The sequence below is a fragment of the Rhamphochromis longiceps genome, linkage group LG7 (genome assembly GCF_057381845.1).
Source record: "Rhamphochromis longiceps isolate RC_006_pf linkage group LG7, R_longiceps_female_GT1.1, whole genome shotgun sequence".
Taxonomy (NCBI): Eukaryota; Metazoa; Chordata; class Actinopteri; order Cichliformes; family Cichlidae; genus Rhamphochromis; species Rhamphochromis longiceps.
In genome coordinates, this window is record NC_140563.1 from 45,336,999 (window position 1) to 45,355,985 (window position 18,987).

The following is an 18,987-nucleotide window of genomic DNA, read 5'->3' on the forward strand; positions in this document are numbered from 1 at the left end:
AGATGTAAGAAAGTGGTAGAAATGCTAAATAGTATCACACTTACAGCAGTCATCAAATGTCCTTCTTGCCAACAGTGACTGATGCGCAGTGCGTCTCCAGATGAGGCCTGTAAAACTAGCCTGAAATGCTACGCTTAATTTTTCAGTGTGAGAACTTGAATGAGACAGCATGATGGGTTTGGATTGACGCACCAAAAGGATCAGAATAAACGGAGGCAGGTGGAGGGTTCCCATGTGTAAAATCTTTATTATGTGCATGTTCGTCAGGGGGAGGGGTTTGAGTGAAACACGAGCTGGGTGAGTGGTCCCTTCCCAACACCAATATACACTGGAGAGGGCAACCTTTGACCCTTGACAGTGACGAGAGGCACCACTACATTTGCACAACATTTACACCAGAGAGATGCACCCCTCCCACCCCTCTCCCTCGATTAAAACCCCAGTTAAATTTAAAGCCCAGAAGATCAGGAATAAAATGTTTTTTTAAGAAGGGATTCTTTCACATTCATAAATCTGATGGATTATCATTGAGCAAACTGATGGGAGGAAGAAGCATATACTGTTTAAAAAAAACAAAAAACAATCCAGGTTGGCTATATCATTCTACCAGGCTGTGACTGGAATGTACAACAGGAGAAAGAAAACAAAATGTAAAAGCAGTGCATGAAATGGCACACAATCCATATTTGGCAACACAAAAATGAACAATGGAAATACTGATGCTACATACAGTTGTAGAGTACAAACGTTACATAAGAACCACAATTTGAAAAAAACAAAACAAACAAAAAAACAAAGAAAATAAAAGAAATTAAGACTGTTCCTTCAACAAAAATGTCTTTGCTTCAGATGTGAACACGGGCTGCGAGAGTTTTTCCTTTTCCCGCCGTGCTGTCGGGGCGAAATGTGAGACAGAAGGCTTTGATGAGGAAAGATAAAAAGTTCATCTTGGAATGTGGGCTTGGAATCGTCACGGGGACGATGCCAAGCTCGATGAAGCCGAATCTGTTGAATTTGGCCGTGGCTGACCCCATCTGGTCGGTTCTCTCCCTAAAAACGACGAGTGGTCCTGGGAAGGGGCCGCGTCTTACATGGCGACCTTTGCGACCTGCTCTTCCAGTCTGGCGATGCGACGGTCCTGAAGGATGACGCGGTCCCTGAGCGACTTGAACTCTCGGAGCACCTCTTCCAGCTTGTCTTCCATTTTCTGGTCAAAAAACACAGAGTGAGTTAGCTCCATGAAGCCATTTAAAAACGTCGTTTATCATTTTAAACATTTAAACAACTTTTTGGAAACAGTGATTTTTTTATTTATTTCTTGACTTAGAGACCCTGCAGCAGTTAACATTTTCCTTTGCTGTCACACTCAATTGTGACTCCAACACCCGAGTATGTGCTGATCCATAATTTTAGTGAATTGTTCCAACCATAATAATAATTACTGGGATCGGAGAATTGAAAAGTCAGCTAAAAGAGGGAGCAGTAATGAGACGACGTTACACAACACAGATTCGGCTTTTCAGTCCCGACACTCACTACTGAGGATTGTGGAGAAGCGTGCTTCTGGACAGTCGGGACATTTTCCACTTTTGTGGCCGGCTTGCTCTCCAGAACATTCGTCTTGACCACTTTCAGGTCCCGGTTCTTTGTGGAGACGTAGCCATCTTTCAGTGAGATCAGGATGGGCCCACCGTTCTTGCCCGCAAACCACTCCTCCGCCTCCAGGGAGGGATCAGGGCCGGCCGTGTCTGGGTACAGGTCGTCCTGGAACAGATCCGACTGGGCAGGTGCAGATGATACAGGGAGAGAAAAAAAACAAAAACAAATGTTGAGGTGTAAAAGTTAGAGGACCTGGTCTTTAGAGCAGCAAAGGAAGCACAGCAGGCAGGTAAAGCTATATAAACAGACTTACCTTACGTGGGACTGTCATGATGATTGGTTCGCATTTTCTCTCGTGTAATTTGTAAAACCTACAGAGAAAGTTAATATTAGACAAGAATACGAGCTGTCAGAGGAGCAAAAATATCAAAAGAAGTCCTACTTCTAGTTTCTAAAGCAGGGCCAGGGACTAAAATTGGCCTGACAAAGACTCCAATCCGGACAATTGGACAGCTTTAGAAAATATAAAGGGGGACATAAGCTTGGGACTTTTAACTGCATTTTCATAAGTTTTACAGCTTTTCCAACTGATAAAAGCCTTCGCGCATTGATGTAATATGAATGAATGCCAAAGCAATAGACATTTAAACATTTGAATAAAAAGATGTCACTATTATAGAAGTTTTTTTCCCCCCTTATGGCTTTACAGTAAAAACAAAACAAAAACTTTCCATTATGTTAAATGAGTTTTACATGAAGTCTAAAGTGTGAATATTTTGATACTGAACATCTGTGGATTGTTGGTCACATAAAATATTATCTGAAACACAGATTTTGCTGCTTTGGGCTTAGAGTGAAGTTTGGATTAAGCTAAAAATAGAGTTATGAACTTAACACACTTGTTTTGCTGGCATAAATAACCACCACATCTACATACACACACACACATTTTCTATGGTATACCACAACTACATTATTTATAAAAAAAATATTCTGTGATTCCCTCAACTGTGAGTCACATCTCCTTGGGGACTTTCCACTTTGAGAATTACTGGTAAATCTAATTTGGGGAGGCTGCGGCTCTGGAGGTAGAGCAGGTCGCCTACCAATCAGAAGGTCGGCGATTCGATCACATGTCTACATGTCGAGGAACCCCAAGCTGCCCCTGATACACGCATTGGAGCGCAAGTGCGTAAATGTTGGGTGAAACGGGATTAGCCTTAGAAGAAAAAAAAGCCCTTCTATGCATATGGGTGAATATGTAGAAAGAAGGTCCTTTGAGTGCTCAGTCGACTCACAGACTTGCTCGTCTCAATAAACACGTCCATCAAAGACTCATCAGGCAAGCTGTAGTAAATTTTTGACAGAAAATAAAACTAATGATATTTCCTTTATATTTTTATTTTAGTTCATTTTTCCAATTTCAAAAAAAGAATTTAATTTAGCTTACTTTTTTAACATGTCTCATATTCCTTTTAATGAACTAAAATGGGTTTTCACATTGAATCGTAGTTTTTAGTTTATTTCTAGTTAACCTTGGACATCGAGTAGAAATATTATTACTGTACCTTGCTATTTCACATTTGTTGACATCCAGACCTCTTTTCGGCATGTACCCCATGCCCCTCTGGGGCTCCTTGGTGGAAAAGGTGTTGAGGTAGTGAACGAATGGTGCCTCATCAGTTATCTCAAAGTACCGAATGCTGCTGTCACCCTGAGGACACATTCACAGCTTAAAGTTAAGTTTGTGAAAAGAGTGATAAAGGGTAATTCAAATAAAAAGAAAAGCATTTGTAAATAAGAGGTTGATGTACCTTTCCACACAGGTAAACTATGTTGGTGTCGGGGTCATAGAAGGGCAGCAGGACTCCATTACTGGTGTCCATCTCTTGAACACATATTGGTTCATCCATGCTATCCTGGAAACATAAAATTCCTCCCATGTAGTGACAGCATAGTGTCGGATAACATTTACAGATCTAATAGATCTGCCCCTGTTAGACTTTGATTTGACTGCCCCCAGCTGGAGATGAGGTGTCATAGCCTCAGAGTACAGATAAATGCTCCTCCTGTACCAATCAGGACAGGAGAAACTGACGATGCCCCTGATATTTTGACTTGTATTATTGGACAGAAAGCAAAATTCCCTAACCTTAACATTACTTTAAAAGACAGGAGTGTCGTGAGGATAACAGTGTAATGTGATGTATCAGTGTGTTCAGTATTAAATGACTTCAGTGACATACAGTTTTCCAGAGGGCTAGCTGGCGCTCGCTCATGCGGCTGAATCCAGTGGTGAAAATGTTTCCATCTGCTAAAAAGATTGCTCTCATTGGCCGAGCTCCCTCGTGAGCTTTGTCCTTCTCCTTAAAACAGAAACACACTGGTCAGGTTTGGCGATCAATGCTTTGAAGTGAAGCGCTACGGCCCCCGAATCCCTCAGGGCTTTCACTTACCGCCACAATCTTTTTTTTACGAGGGTCAATGACGCGGACCTTCTTGTCCTTGCAGGCGGTGCAGAGCAGGCTGCCGTTGCGGCTCCAGCTGACACTAAAGATAACATCAGGGTGCATGTCCTCCAGGTTTATCATAGCCTCTCCTGTGCCCACATTCCAGATGATGATCTGATTGTCACACCCTAAAATGGACACGCACAGTGTGAGTGCACACGCCTCTTTGTCCGAGTTTATTTTCAGCACTTTACACCACACGGAGCAATGCAACGACGGTAGGGGGTCGAGATAATCGGTCAGATCTGGAGTTCAGCTGTGTGCAGAGGATGAGTTACCCATGCAGGCAGCATTACTGCACTTGGAGGGAATGGATTGTTCCAAAGCTTCAGGTAAAGGTTACCTGCGCTGAGAAGAACATTGCGTGCGGTGGGGTGCCAAGACACAATGCCAACCCTTTTAGAATGGCCCTCTAACACAACCACAGGCTCTGAAAGGGGAGATTCCAGTCCGTTCTCAGGTATCTGCCAGACCTACACCGGACAAAGAAAGTTAGAGAAAATCTGCTGAATAAAGATCTTTTTAAATAAATATTACACAGAAAGTAGTGCAAGTTTTACAGCGGTACATTAACTCCATTCTAGTTTATAACAACATCCTATTTTCTCTTATATTATACAGCACATAGTTCACAATACATAAACTGTAAAGGGCAACTGCACTTAAAGTACTGCTCTGTTAAATACTAAAGCATAAACCATAAAAACCCCAAGAAAAATCAAATGTCATGTTCTTACCATGACTGTGCAGTCCTCCGAGCTGCTAGCAATGACATGGTCATTATGAGGACACCACTCGATGTCCAACACTGGGCCTGTGTGACCACATACTGTCGGGTAGGCCTTGTCTATACGGCCAGTCTACAACACACAGCACAAGCTTATTATAAAGAGGTCAAAAAGTGTAAGCTAAGGCAGCGCAGTCAAGTCTAGCTAGCTGATAGGAGTTAAAAATAGGCAAAAATTGCCAACAGAAGCGATTCAGTCCTGTTGAATTTTAGTAGAAAACACATGTTCATTCACAAAAGTCTGTTTAATCACATTTAGTCCATTACAACCCGTAAAAAGAGCACCTAACATTTCACGATGTTTTCCAAAGACTGAATTCATTTGTGGCCGAAGTGGAGGTGGTGAACTTTGATATTCAGCTGCAAAACAACTTGCTGCAGACGGGAGATCAGTTTAATGCTTTTTGGGTATTTACTTAAAATCTGATATCCAAGTATCATTTCTGTCTTTTCCACATGACTCAAAGTAAAAGCACTTTACTCCAGATGTAGGACACTGAGCAGCAACTATAACCTAATCATCCAAGCAGCCTAAAATAATGTCAGAGCAGCTGTCCTCTGTGTGGATTATGTGTTGACTGATACAGCTGTAACATGACACAAACTGAATGCCTTTAGAATCGTGCGAATTTAAACATTGATTATCTATGGGCTAACAGCAGGGGCGCACTGAAGAGCCGGTATTCATGGTTAATTCACCATGTTCTGAATGACAGAGTGTGCTGCAACACCCCCTGTGCCTCTGGGTAAGCTTTACACTATCAGTGTCCAATTTTTGAACCAGGAACAGTTTTCTAAAAGATTTTTTTTCCAACCTGACATTTAAAGCCACAATTTTTGCCTTTGATATTAAGATCAAAAACATTTGCAATGTCATTATGAAACACCCCAATCACATCATATCCATAAGTTCAAATGGGCCTTCAGCCGAGTTCCCAGCTGCGCTGGTCTGAGTATTTAAGAAACTGCTGGTCTACTAGGATTTTCCCTGTACAACTATCTCTTGGGTTTGCAGACAATGGGAAACTATCCAGTGAGCAGAATTTCTTTGGGTGGAAATATTTTGGTGATGTCAGCAGTTAAAAAATCAATTTAAAAATAATCTGTTAATATATAACAGATCAAACCTTGAAGCAGATGTGCTACACCAGCAGAAGACCAAACCAGGTGTCACTCCTGTCAGCTCAAAACTAAACTAAAACAAAATGAACCCAATTTACACAGCTTCCACAAAGTTGGACAACAGAGTGGAAAAACACTTCTTGCTCTGATGAGTCTCAGTTCAGGTGATAGAGTTAAAATTCAATCTAAACAACATGGTGGCCATCACGCCTACTGGTGTTGGCCAGAGGGGCCGATGGCGCGATATGGCAGCCTCGCTTCTGTCAGTCTGTCCCAGGGCAGCTGTGGCTACAACTGTAGCTGCCTCCACCAGTGTGTGAATGTGAGAGTGAATGAATAGTGGAATTGTAAAATGCTTTGGGGGTCTCGAAAAGCGCTATATAAATGCAATGCATTATTATTATTACTAGTACCTAATAAAGAGGCCGGTGAGCATATCTAGTTATAGAACTTAGAATTTCTTTGATGTTGCGCCCAGACAGGTGCTGCTTATATGCAAACATTCTCTCAGTAGATCAACTAATTGGTGGTCACTGAGATCCCCCCCAATCTTGTTTTTCTTGCAATTATTATTGGTGAACTCCGAAATGTAACAATTACATATATTCTTATTCATGAGGTGCGTAAAGTATAACAGCTTTCACACTGTTGTTCAGTAGCTGTTTCTATCTATTCAGTGTTGTCGTGGTGTTAGCTTGTTTGGCCAGGTCTGAATATGAATTACCACTTGGATACTGTGAGCTGCATTTAAAGTGAAAAAACGCTGCACTATCATATCACATGAACATCATTTGAGGGACATTTTGTAACAAAATGATTTCCCACCACAGCGGAAGAAAGAACATCACAGATCACATCACACGACTGCACACTTCTATTCTCTCTTATATCATTTAAATGGATCTGCCATCACAACTCTTTGACACCGATGGAAGCAAGGCATCTCACCTTTTGGAGAGGAAGTACAAGAAAAGCACCTCCCCCGCTGGCCTCTATGATGATGGCGACAAACTTGGGGTTGACGGCACAGAAGGAGCTATCCCACGTGACCCTGGACACGCGGATGTCATCGTAGCACTGGTCGTTCCTCACGGCCTGGCCGAACACGTGACGGAACTTGCTCTGTCGCACAACTCGCCGCATCATATCTGCAGAGAGGATGTCAGGGTTTTGTGCATTTTGCAGGCAAATGTTCTAATTAAATGACGACAGTTTGCTACACAAGTGAAAACCAAGTGGCCTCTTGGTCTGCACAAATCTGACAATTACCTCAGATTTGTGCAGACTGGTAAACGCACTAAACCAAAGTTACCTCGGGGTAACTTTGGTTTAGTGCCAGCACAGACTCTCATCTCACATTATGCTCATTAACAGTGACTAAATTTGGTCCTGTGCATGCAGAGGAAACAAGTCGGCTCTACCTACTGGCAAATGCTATGAAGTTAAACCATAGAAGAAGACGCATCTTGCATGCCGAGTGTGACACGTACACATTAGATGGGTATATTAAAAACAACCCAAGGCGGTTCATTTCAAGTCTTAAACATGTACATACAAAATGTATTTTGGGTCTATTGATTCAGATGCAGCAACGAAAGTTCAGCCCCGTCATCGCGGATGTTATATTTTTAAAGTGCTGCATCAGTTCCTGTGAGCACACCACAGATGGCCTGTTGTTGCTCCAAGATTCTGGCTATGATCTGAATTGTTGATGCACGCTGGAGCTCTGTGTGTCTTTAAGCACATTACCCCCGTGTCTTATTGAATTCAGCCCAAGTCATCAGGTAGTAAGTGCAGACATCTCATGAAGTTAACCCTGGCTTGTCTTAGGCACAGTCTATTGTAATTCCTAAACTCTCGGTATTCAGGACTTTTATTCCGTTTTAGTGACAGGCTTTCCCTCTTGACATCCACAGGTCTGTCAACACACCAAACCCACCTGCTTTCACACGTCGAGCCACAGATTCTGAAAATGGAAAGCTGAATCACGCATTATTTTTGACTACCATCATTTTTTGGCAGTTTAGTTAAAAAAAACAAAAAACAAAACAGCTTTGCAAATAAGTTTTCCAGAATTTTACTGATTTTAAAGACATTTAAAGCAGAATGAGCTGCTCCAGTCTCACCAATCTCAATGTGTCAAGATAAGATTGACGCTGTAAAGCCCATTATACACCCACACTGAATAGATGTCTTTGATTATTCAGGCTGGTTAGACTTCAGGACTGTGCGCATGTGTACAGATCAGGACTGACTGACACTCTTCTGTAGTTTTGCTGCGTCACGTATAATAATGTGGCTGCTTTTTAATTCATATTTAGTGTGTAAATAACTACCTCACCAGCCACAGTTTATACTGCCCATATGGAGAGCACTGATAATGCCTTAAAAGCACTTCTATCTGCAAATATTATCACACCTTTGTGCAATATAAGGAAGTGGTGAATTGCTCTTCCTAGAAATACAATGCTTGCTCTGGAAATTCCCATGGCAATTCCCAAAGCTGCAAACACTGACCACATTGCTGCAGGGCTGCATAATGCTTGAACAGCAAAGCGCTGCTGTTTACAGCCCATCGGAACAGCATGTTCCCTCAGTCAATATTAGATCTCCATTCAGCAGCAGTCACCTTCACTCCACATATTCACCTGACGAGATGAGATGCCTCACAACCCCGCAGGCTTTAGTTGATGCTACTTATTTAAAATGATGCTCTCTGCCCTCCACCACCCAACCCCAGCACACACATCACTGAGCGTCATGATGGTGGCCTTACAGACAGCAGAGCACACAGTATTTAGCCTTGACGCTGCAGGTAAAGACTAGTGCTAACATTTTGTGGTCCGAGAGTCAGAAGGGGGACAGTTTGGTGTGTGATGCTAAAAAGACTCAGTCAGCAGCCCCCCAAGGTGTGTGGCCTCCCTGGCTGCTATACTCACAGTCTGGGCAACTGTGATTAAACGGGTGTGTGCGATACTGCCACTTTAAATCCAATTCAGCTTTTGTTTATAATAATGGCCACATACATGGGATATATATTTTAAAATTAAAGGCTGAGTATTTCATGTACGTCGTATTCATTGGAGGCTCTGTGCTAGCGTTAAACAAAGGTTGCTGGCTAACGTTAGCCGACACAACCACAAAGCTCCGCATGTCCCCTCCGCCCCCCGCTCTCCTCTTTAAATCAGTTATATTAATAATTTTATTTAGCAGTCAATGTTCACTTGTGATTTTAGATGACCTCTTCAGACTCTTAAAAGTAGATAGTTACCGTTATTTAAAAGCTTTACGTGCCATTAGCAAACCGGCTTTAAAGAAGAAGAAAAAGAGGATGGGGGGTGGACATGTGTGTTTTGGTCAGTATAGGGTTTTGGGGGAGCATTCCCCAGAGATATCCAAGAAACACAGCACTAAGCGAAGTTTAATCTAAGCTTTAACCAAATACGGTGTAACAGACTAAAATTTATACGGTTCAGGGGAAGGTGATAACCGCAGACACTGTTCCGCCGCACTGCCGGGGAGGGGGGGGGGAGCTCGGCAGCTGTGCCGGTGGGCCGGGGCTGGGTCACCAGCAGCGGCGGGCACGCAAGCGTTTCACCGCCAGCGAGTAGGAGGCGACGGGCGGGGAGTGTTTTTCCTCACACATGCGGGGTTTGTGTGTGGTTCACTCAGCGTTTACCGGGGACGAACTACCGCTGCTCTAGCTGGGCAGCGCGTTTTGCATCCTAACGGCTAGCTGCTAACAGTTAGCTGCGGTGGAGCTCTGCCAGCTGACGCAAGTGCAGATATTTCCACCCAAAGGTTTTTTTCCCCCCTTCTTTTTTGGCTGCTCCCATTCTCAAACCCATCCAACGAGCTACACAGATGCTGCACAACAAACCACTGATATATAACACGCAAAATGCACAATGTCACTCTTTCTTACCTCCTAAATCTATGCAAGATTTTTCGTACGCACGGGGAAGGGGAGGGGGGGCAAATCAATCACAACTCATGAATGTGGTAGTTTAGGCGGGCCCTTATCCTGCAGGACGTTGCTAGTATCCCTTGACTTCACCACCAAAAAAAAAGAAAAAAAAAGAAGCCCAGCCGCAATGCTCTTATTCCCCTTTCTTCACTGCAGATGGGTAGCCAGAGGCAATTTAAAAAAATCTAGTGGTATTTCAGGATGCCAGATGGCAAACAGAGCATCTCCAGCTCGGTCCTCACCTGCGGAAGTCTAGTATTCGTCTATTCTCATCTCGTTATTGAATTCAATAGAATACGCTGACGACTGGCTACGGCACATGCGCAAATGAAAAGTCGGATTTTTTTCTTTGCTTCTGATTAAATGGGATGGGGTTTGCTGGAAAACTGGGTGTCTTCACTGTATCCGCGTGTTTCTGTTTAAGGAGACATTCTGAAAATATTCGTTTAGCGCAAAAAAATGTGGAAAAACAGGAGCATCTTTTGTGTGAGGGTCCCTCCCCTCCCCCTCCGTCCCATTCCTCCCACCTACCAGCTTGTCCTGTCCAAAAACATGAAAAAGAAAGGACGAGCGCTCATTTGTACTGTTCTGTACTTTTGGTATTGATCCACTATCAAGTAAATACAGGGCCAGTATTACCGATACCAATACTTTAAACCTATGCGGACACCTTATGTTTAATAATCATTAAATCACTGTGATTTTTTACTTTCCACAATGCCTTTCAATTTTTTATGTAGTTTGAAAGGGGATTTTTGATTTTTTTTTTTTGATTTTTGATTTTTTTTTGGAGACCAGGAATGTAAATATGCCTTTCTTTAAAGCACTTTCGGACAACCTTCGTTGTTTCTGTTATGCTATAGGTACTATAGGCCATAAATAAAATAGACGTGACAGTCGGCACAAAAGGTTCGGACATTTTTCACAGTGGATGTTTAAGGTGTATTGGTTTCATCCTATCGCGTTAGTATCCATCCCATACCAGTGTTGGTATGGATACTATCGATATTTGGATTGATCCGCCGACCTCTCGCACCCAGTCTAACAAGGGGAATCAGCCATTAAATGCTGCCTTTGTTGAATTAAGTGACTATATTTTCACTGAACATATTTAACCTCCTAAGACCTGAACTCTTCCACGACATGCATTTTTAATTTCTCTTTGATATTTGGGCATATTGGGGCCTGATGAATGTAGAAACAAAGAATTTTTGTTTTTAAGAAAAATGAGAGCCACATATGAGGATATTCATTTAAAATTTTGATAGAACAGTAGCAGTATAATGTCCTTGTAAGTGGATATCAGGCCCATGTAGAGCAAAATTTAGTATTTTGGTCTAAATAACCCAAAATGTGATGTCCACATATGTGGACGGCAGGTCCTAGGAGGTTAAAGCAAAGTACAGATGAGCTAAGTACAGATGAGGACACAAGTATCATCTCCTCCCCCATGAGATTGAAAGTTTTTGTCAAAATTTTCTAAACAAAAACTGACCTTTTTATTGAGCCACAGCACAAACCACTGGTATGCAATGATGTGCTTTAATGTTATAGGTTGTAAAATCAAGTTAAAACTGAGGGTTATCTTCCAGTTTACACACAGTATAAAAACACCGGCAAGGGTTTGACCTGTCACTTGAGAAAACATTGTGCCAAAAACAAAAGAAATCAGTTTGGGCTTGAGAAAAAAAAAAGATTCTCTCAAAGCAGGAGATGGATATACAAAGTTATCACAGTGTTGCCAAGCTGGAATGGGAGCTAAGGTGGGAAGCACAATATGTCAAAGACTCTGGAAAGAAAATTAGAAAAAGACACGAATAAAGACCCCAGAACAACTGCCAGGACATCAGTGAATGACTTAGCAAGGTTGAAAATTGTAGTCTCAAAGAAGACAACCACTTGAACCCTGCACAGGTAGGGACTGTGAGGTTGCAGAGCAAGAAAAATTCCACTTCTGCAGAAGAGACTCCTTCAAACCAGAGTTAAGTATGCCAAGGACAACCTGGAGAAAGATTATGAATAATGTAAATGTGTTCTTTGGTGAGATGAGACCAAACCAAACTTTGGCCACAGAGAAGGGAGAATCATACAACCCAAAGAACACCGTCCCTATAGTGGATCATGGTGGTAGAAGTGGGCATTCTTCAGTGTGTCTGGAACTGGACAGCTCATTAAGGTGGGAGCACTCATGAAGAAAAAGTATGTGTGAAGATTTTGAAAGAAAAACTCAAGCAGTCAGCAGCAAAACTGGATCTAAGTTGTCGCTTTGTCTTCCAACACGACAACGACCCAAAACATACGCCGCTTCACGTGAAGAACTACCTCCACATTACTGATGTATTGCACAAATGAGAAAAATCTGTGGCATGAACTAAAGAGCGAGGTTCATGCCACAAGACGATCAAATCTGGACGAGCTTGAGTGATTTGCCAAAGAAGAATGGGCTGGATTTGCTGAGGAGATGTGTGTTTGACTTGTCCTCATCTGTAGATGTTTGTGATAGAACCAGTTTCCCTTATTGCTAGTTGATGCCTAAAATAAAGGGTTCAGTTGTTTTTATGCAGTCTAGTAATTACATGTCTGATTCAAATTTTTTTTAAAGTTGTTATTGACCTTTGGGACAGATAAGAAAGTAACAGGCCTATTTCAGGCCTTTCATTCCCATCATCATGTCTTCATAAAGGTCAACACTGACTTCTCATTAATTTCTAATGTTGCATTTCCAATTTCTTTTCCCGCTTGTTACATAAGGACAAGGGCTTTGGAGCCTATCCCAGTATGTGTCAACAGAAGTTGGGGGAAAATCATGGACAGTTTCCAAGACTGCCACTGGGATTATAAGGTGGTCTATTATATTAATATTCACATTAACACCTCAGGGTTAACTAGAGTATGCGGTTTGTGACTGCTGTTCATTACCTAGACCTTATTGTAGACTTCTGTTTCACTCAGCATGAGTAAAAGGCTTGCTGTAAATAGAGCTGTAAATAGAAATGGAGCTGTTTTTGGTTATTGCTTTTACCTCTTCAAAGAAATATCTAGCTCCACTACTCATCAGCCTCCTGCTAACTCTATCTGTCAACTGTTTACTCCTGTCCACAAGAGTTATGACGTTAAAGGTCAGACTTAAAACCAAAACAAACTACTTAAAGAGGCCAAAAGGACACTTCTTAGAGCTGCAGGAAACTGCAGCGAATTCTTCTCTGGGTTATCAAATGAAAATATATTATGGAAACACTTTCCCTCCAAATAACTGGCACTCAAGCACATCAGTCTTAATCAGCCCATGTATGTAGACAACCATGACCTTACTTTGAACATAAATGTTTGAATTGATCAAACGACACTTCTAGTAGATTTCATATACCACGAGATAACTATTTTAAGTGAAAGTCAACATTATTGCTTGCATAAATGGTTTGATAGAATATATGTAAGAACTTACCTTTCTTTGGAGACTGTTGCACTTCTGCTGGCCTTTCTTTGGATTTCTTTGGGACATCAAAGGCGTTCTTCATTTGGGATACTTTGATGCTCGGACTCTGCTCTGACACACGAACTGGAGCTTTGGACCCTTCAGGTCCCTGTCCGGCTTGATGTCTCTGCATTTGGTTTGCTTCTCTGATAATTTTTGCCACAGGCTTGTAGGAACCAATCTCACTGCCATTCCCTGCATCTCTCTCAGTGCTGCGATCACTTATATCTCTATGGTAAGCATAGTTAACGTGGTTATGGTCGCTGACCTGTGTGTGGACTGTTTCAGGTTGGACCTCTGGGTCTATTTCTTTTTTCCCTGAAGACGCAGGGTTTGGTCTTTCACCTTCATTCTCAGCTGTGACCTCCGGTTTGGGAAGTGTCTCAAATGGATTTGAGGGCTTTTGTGCGTAGGGTGGAGGTGACCATTTACTTCTGGTCCGTCTCTCTGGGAATACTCTTTTCTGCCACATGTCCAAGTTTTGTGTCTCTTCCTCTGGAGACAGATTTGCCATTCGCACACAGTACTCGAAGTCAATCATATCTCCATACCGGTCATCCATGTGCCTCAGTGAAAGATGGTCCCAAGGGCTAAGGTCAGCAGAGAGTCGACGAATGTTAGCTGGCACAGTGTAAGTGCCCTTTTCATCCCACAGTAAGCACATGTCCTGATTAGCTAGAGTGCTGCACGGAAGGTCTCTGTTAAAATGAAAAGTGTGCCTCCTCTTGACCCTCTCCTCTGAACGCAGGTGTTCCTTTCCTCGTCTTTGCACATCTGTAGACATTAACTGTGCAGTTTTCAGCTTTATAAATGGATTTTTAGGCTTTTTGGGAACCGGTGGCGGTGGACCTTTGATTTTGGGCTTTTCTTTTGTCACCGATTCACCTTTGTTAGACGTGGCGTCTGGTGCCATTGTTGAACTGACCGCATTTGTGTCAAGCTGCTTCATCATTGTTGTGTCTCTATTGGGCATCACATGAGTTAAAGGTGGAGGGGTGATGACAGCAGAGAAGCAAACAAGCTCGCTCTCCTTCTTTAGGCTTGCGACCTGTATCTTTCCATCACAGCCTCCATTCTCTGGCAGAGGAGGACTAGGGATCAAATCACATTCTTCCACTGTAAATGGGGGATTGTCTTGCAGTAGCAGTGTTATAGAGTTGGCTGCTTTGCCAACATCTTGGCTGTCATCTTTCTTGGTGCATGCTGAAACAATGCCCGTGACCCCTGCTTTAGCCCTCTTATACACAGCCCCAGCAAATCTGTTCTGGTACGACTGATCCACTTGTTGTCTTTGTGCAAGAAACCCCGAACTGTGGCTTTCCTTATCCTGACTTTTGGATTTGTTTAGCGTTGACAGGTGCTCCTGCTGGATGTCAGTAGAAACTTTCTCCTTGGTGTGGTCTCTCAAGTTTTGCTCCCCCTCTGCTATTCCGCTACCAGTTGTCTCACTCTGGGCTCCAGCTCCAACACAACCAGCTCCTTTTAGCTGACACCTGCTGCCTGTCACTTCAGCCAAACGTTGACCCATTTCCCTCTTAAAACAGACCGTGGGTGAAGTCCTAGCATGTGTGTCAGCTCCCATTAAAAGCGTGTCAGAGTTTCCTCTGCTTTTCTTTTCATTACCCTTTTCCCGAGGGGTATTCTTGGAAGGATGTACAAAGTTATCGTCATTGCAGATATCTGGTGTGTCTTCCTTACTTCCTCTTTTATTTAGTGATTCAGGCTTTTCTGTGTTTATCCTGTGCCTCAAAACAATATCGTTTTCCCTTTCCGGTGACGTCCACGTCTCATCCTTCTCAAGAACCACAAAGTCTTCCTCAGTAGTTGGATTGCATGTGGCTGATTTCTCCATGGCTGTAGTCCCAGCACAGGCCACAGCCTTATTCTCAGAGCCTTGCTTTTTGCCAAACGTTTGTCTAGTCTCCTTAGCCCTCGGGACAGTTTTTGACTTCTCTGTATTTCTACTTACTCCACCCACCCACTCTGTCCTAGTGTTCAGAGGGTGCTCCTTCTGACCTAGAGGCCTGATTGGCTGCCCACTTTGAGGGTCTGTCCATGGAGATGTGACTGTGTGCTCCCATGCTTTCCCAGTGGCTAGGCTGCTGCCACTGATCCCACTAATCTCACCAATACCCCACGGGGTGACAAAGCTGCCATCATCCTGCTGTTTGCCCTCGTCTTGTTCTGCTACCTCTGTCTGCTGTGTATCTCCGGTTTGCTCTGAACAGTCAGAGTTATCAAGTGAGTCTTCGTCTTTTTCCGACAGCCTCTCCAGCTTCTGGCCCATGGCTGTTGCTCTGTCTTAGCATTAGGAAAAGAGCGTTAGGGACACTTCAAGATTCAGCATGGCATAATGAAGTCACGCGGATGGCTTGCCTGCCCATCCCAGTGAGATGAAATCACACAACAGACGCTACCATTATCAACTATCTTGAGTCTTTCTCTATTTTTGCATAATCTTCTGCACTGTTCACACCTGCCCTCCTGAGGCCTCTCTCTCTCTATCTCTTCCTATTCTGTCAAAGAGGAATGCTGTGGCGGCTATAATTAAAGTGGGTCTGGCTGCTGCCAATGAGTCAGGAGGCCAAAAAGGAAACACGACGAGTTATATAGGAGGTCAGCTGCCAGGTGCCAAGGTCAGACAAGGCAGTCTGAACAAATCTAATATCACTGAATAAACACATAACACCTAAATCACTACATTAATAAGCATTCAGTAGCATCTAATCCATGTTTTGTATAATTTGTGAGTGCAAGAAAATACATTTTAGTCAAGCTTGTGCCTTTGTGAGGCGTCATGCGCTGTCAATTACTGCTTCTGAGACAAGGCGTGTTTGTGCTGTGCGTGCCTGCCTTCAGACTGTCTGTAAATGTTTGTGATTGTTTTGGTGACAGGGTTTAGAGAAAGGTCAGCTGGAATCGTTTGTCCAGGGTCTGATGAGAACAGAGTTTAACCACAGACATGATGATGGATGGTGTAAGGTCCATTATTACAAAGGGGAAAACAGCTTAACGGGCTTCAGTGTTATGTGGAATTGGTATTCTTAGCTTTCAGGCAAACCAAGTGCAAAGCAAGGAGAGTGTATTGTTGCATGAGGTAGTTTTGTGCACACACAGACTTCATTTCAAACACCAAATCATGAGCTGCTGCATGAGAAGTTTTCTCACTGAGTAATCGCCATAGTAAAACGGATTTTGCTGGCTGAAAAAGGAGTGAGGAAACTGACCAAACCTCTTCAGGATTTGGAATGAATGTACTTCTGCTTCAGCCATTTCACGCCTGAGGAGCACCAAGTGGCTCATCACTTCTTTTAAGCTTGTCTACCTACCTAATAAGATAAAAACAGAACTGTTATCTTTGAACCTTGACCCCTGTTTTAGCTCCCTTCACATAAGATAAAGATTGTGTCGAATCTTTACCAATTAAAAAAAAAATTCTGTTTGTTTGAATGTAAAAATATATTATTCTATTAAATAAAGTGATGCTAAAGTGATAGCCAATGGGAAGGTGGTTCATCCAAAAATATGTTTAAATACGTATCTAAAATTAAATAAATAATGCTCTTAATAATACTGTGAGTGTCTGATGGGAAGGTAGGATGTAATTCATCATTCATTGTTATTTCTCCAGCTCTGGTTATCTGTTATGCGGCTAAAAACAGCTCGACTTGCAGCTTTACTGTATCTAAAGTGTTAAAGTGTTATTTTGGGATGGCTGTGTTACAAGGGCAGCCGGCGGAGGCATCTGTGACACTGACTTTTAAACCCCCACCCCCTCTTCATTTCCCATTCATGTGTCTGTCATGCTTTCAATAGTAGGCACACGGTTTATAAGAGACTTGTGACTTGGAGTACCCAAACTATTAGCCTGGTCTCTGCATAGGCTTTGTTTTTCCAGTTAAAACTACATTACTGTTCCTTTAGAGTGTTAACTCACAAAGTAACAAGCTCAAATTCAAATTCAGACTGTCAGTACAACGGGATGATATTCAGATGCATTATCTAGTCTGACAGTAAAATTTCCATAGCTTTCTGTACGGCTGGTCATAAAAAGGTAAATGGCCTTCAATTTTAAAGGTGGCATGATGGATTTAAATAAACTAAACGCTCCAATAAGGTGTTTCTTAAACTTGAAAAACATTTTCATTAAACATCTACCATACATATGTAATTATATAATTACATATCCATATTAAACATCTAATGATAGTAGATGGTGATACAGCAATGGAGCTTTTCAAAGCTTGAATGAAAATTCTTATGTTGTTAAATGTCACGAGGCAGTTACATACATTTTTCTACTAGCTTTCTATTGTAGTCTTTACTGTTAATGAATACTTTCTGAAACTATTCTGAATTCCCCTCGAGCAATTAACTGTCCATAGTTTTGAATGTTATCTAAGCACCACTGACATGAAAACACGAAAAATGTTTACAGAAAGCAGATGGAAAGAGGAAGCTACTTACTGAGGGTGATGTTTCAAACAGATGCTTCGCATGCCCGTAGGACTTTGGACTTTTTGCTCCTCCAGCAGTCACCTGCCCTGTGATGTCACACCGTCTTCATTTGACTAATTCAATAAGGGTGCTTTCTGCTCTGTCCATTTGACTAAAAGAGAAAGACAAGACCAGAAGATTTGCTGGTCAGATTTGCTTCATTTCCCTTACATTCTCTTTAGTAGTAACGTACCAACATAACTAGACTGCATCTAAAGAAATTTTTTTTTATTTTTAACTATAGGTACACCTTACTAGTACCAGGTTGAACTCCCATCAAAACAGACTTATTTTTTCATTGCAAAGAATCAACAAGATGTTGGAAACATTCCTCAGAGATTTTGGTCCATGTTGACATGATAGCACAGATGCTGCAGATCATAGATGAGACCTCCTGTTCCACCACACCCAAAGGTGTGGAAGCCATTTGTACAAGAAACCAGTATGAGATGATTTAAGCTCTGCGACAGGGTGTGCTATCCTGTTAGAAGCAGCCATCAGAAGATGTCATAAAAGGATGGAAATGGTCAGGAACAATACTCAGGTAGTCTATGGTGCTTAAATGATACTCAATTGATAGTAAGGAGTACAAATAGTGCCAAGAAATGATCCCCTACACCATTACACCACCAACAGCCACCTGAATCATTAATACAAGGCAGGATGGATCCATGCTTTCATCTTGTTTACGCCTAATTCTCACCCTGTCACTCAAATGTTACAGCAGAAATCAAGACTCCATTTTCCCAGAGAACTGCTGCTCACTGGATATTTTCTTTTTTTCCCCCAGACCATTCTCTGTAAGCACTGGAGATGATTATGTGGGAAAATCCCAGTAGATCAGCAGTTTCTGAAACATTCAGACGAGCCTGTCTGGCACTAACTAGCATGCCACATCCAAAGTCACTTAAATCACCTTTTTTCCACTATTCTCATACTTGGTTTGAGCTGCAACAGGTAATCGTAAGCATGTCTTCACACCTAAATATGCAGAGTTGCTGCCATGTGACTGGCTGATTATATTTGTGTT

The 18,987-nt window shown here is 42.3% G+C and overlaps 1 protein-coding gene across 2 annotated transcripts; it reads right to left on the reverse strand.

Moving 5' to 3' along the window:
• Positions 1 to 929: 929 nt before the first annotated feature.
• coro1cb (coronin, actin binding protein, 1Cb) lies at positions 930 to 15,392 on the reverse strand. Of its 2 annotated transcripts, none has more exons than XM_085413860.1 (11): positions 13,431 to 15,392; positions 6,967 to 7,166; positions 4,847 to 4,969; positions 4,453 to 4,582; positions 4,056 to 4,237; positions 3,846 to 3,965; positions 3,414 to 3,518; positions 3,168 to 3,313; positions 1,913 to 1,970; positions 1,537 to 1,779; positions 930 to 1,207 (listed from the first exon to the last, which is right to left on the reverse strand). In XM_085413860.1, exons 1-11 carry the CDS (start codon positions 15,310 to 15,312, stop codon positions 1,088 to 1,090), a joined length of 3,309 nt encoding a protein of 1,102 aa, XP_085269986.1. In that variant the 5' UTR covers positions 15,313 to 15,392; the 3' UTR covers positions 930 to 1,087. The 2 variants fall into 2 exon arrangements, with proteins under 2 accessions (XP_085269986.1, XP_085269987.1); XM_085413861.1 differs by lacking the exon at positions 13,431 to 15,392 and adding an exon at positions 9,944 to 10,273.
• Between the last annotated feature and the right edge of the window lie 3,595 nt (positions 15,393 to 18,987).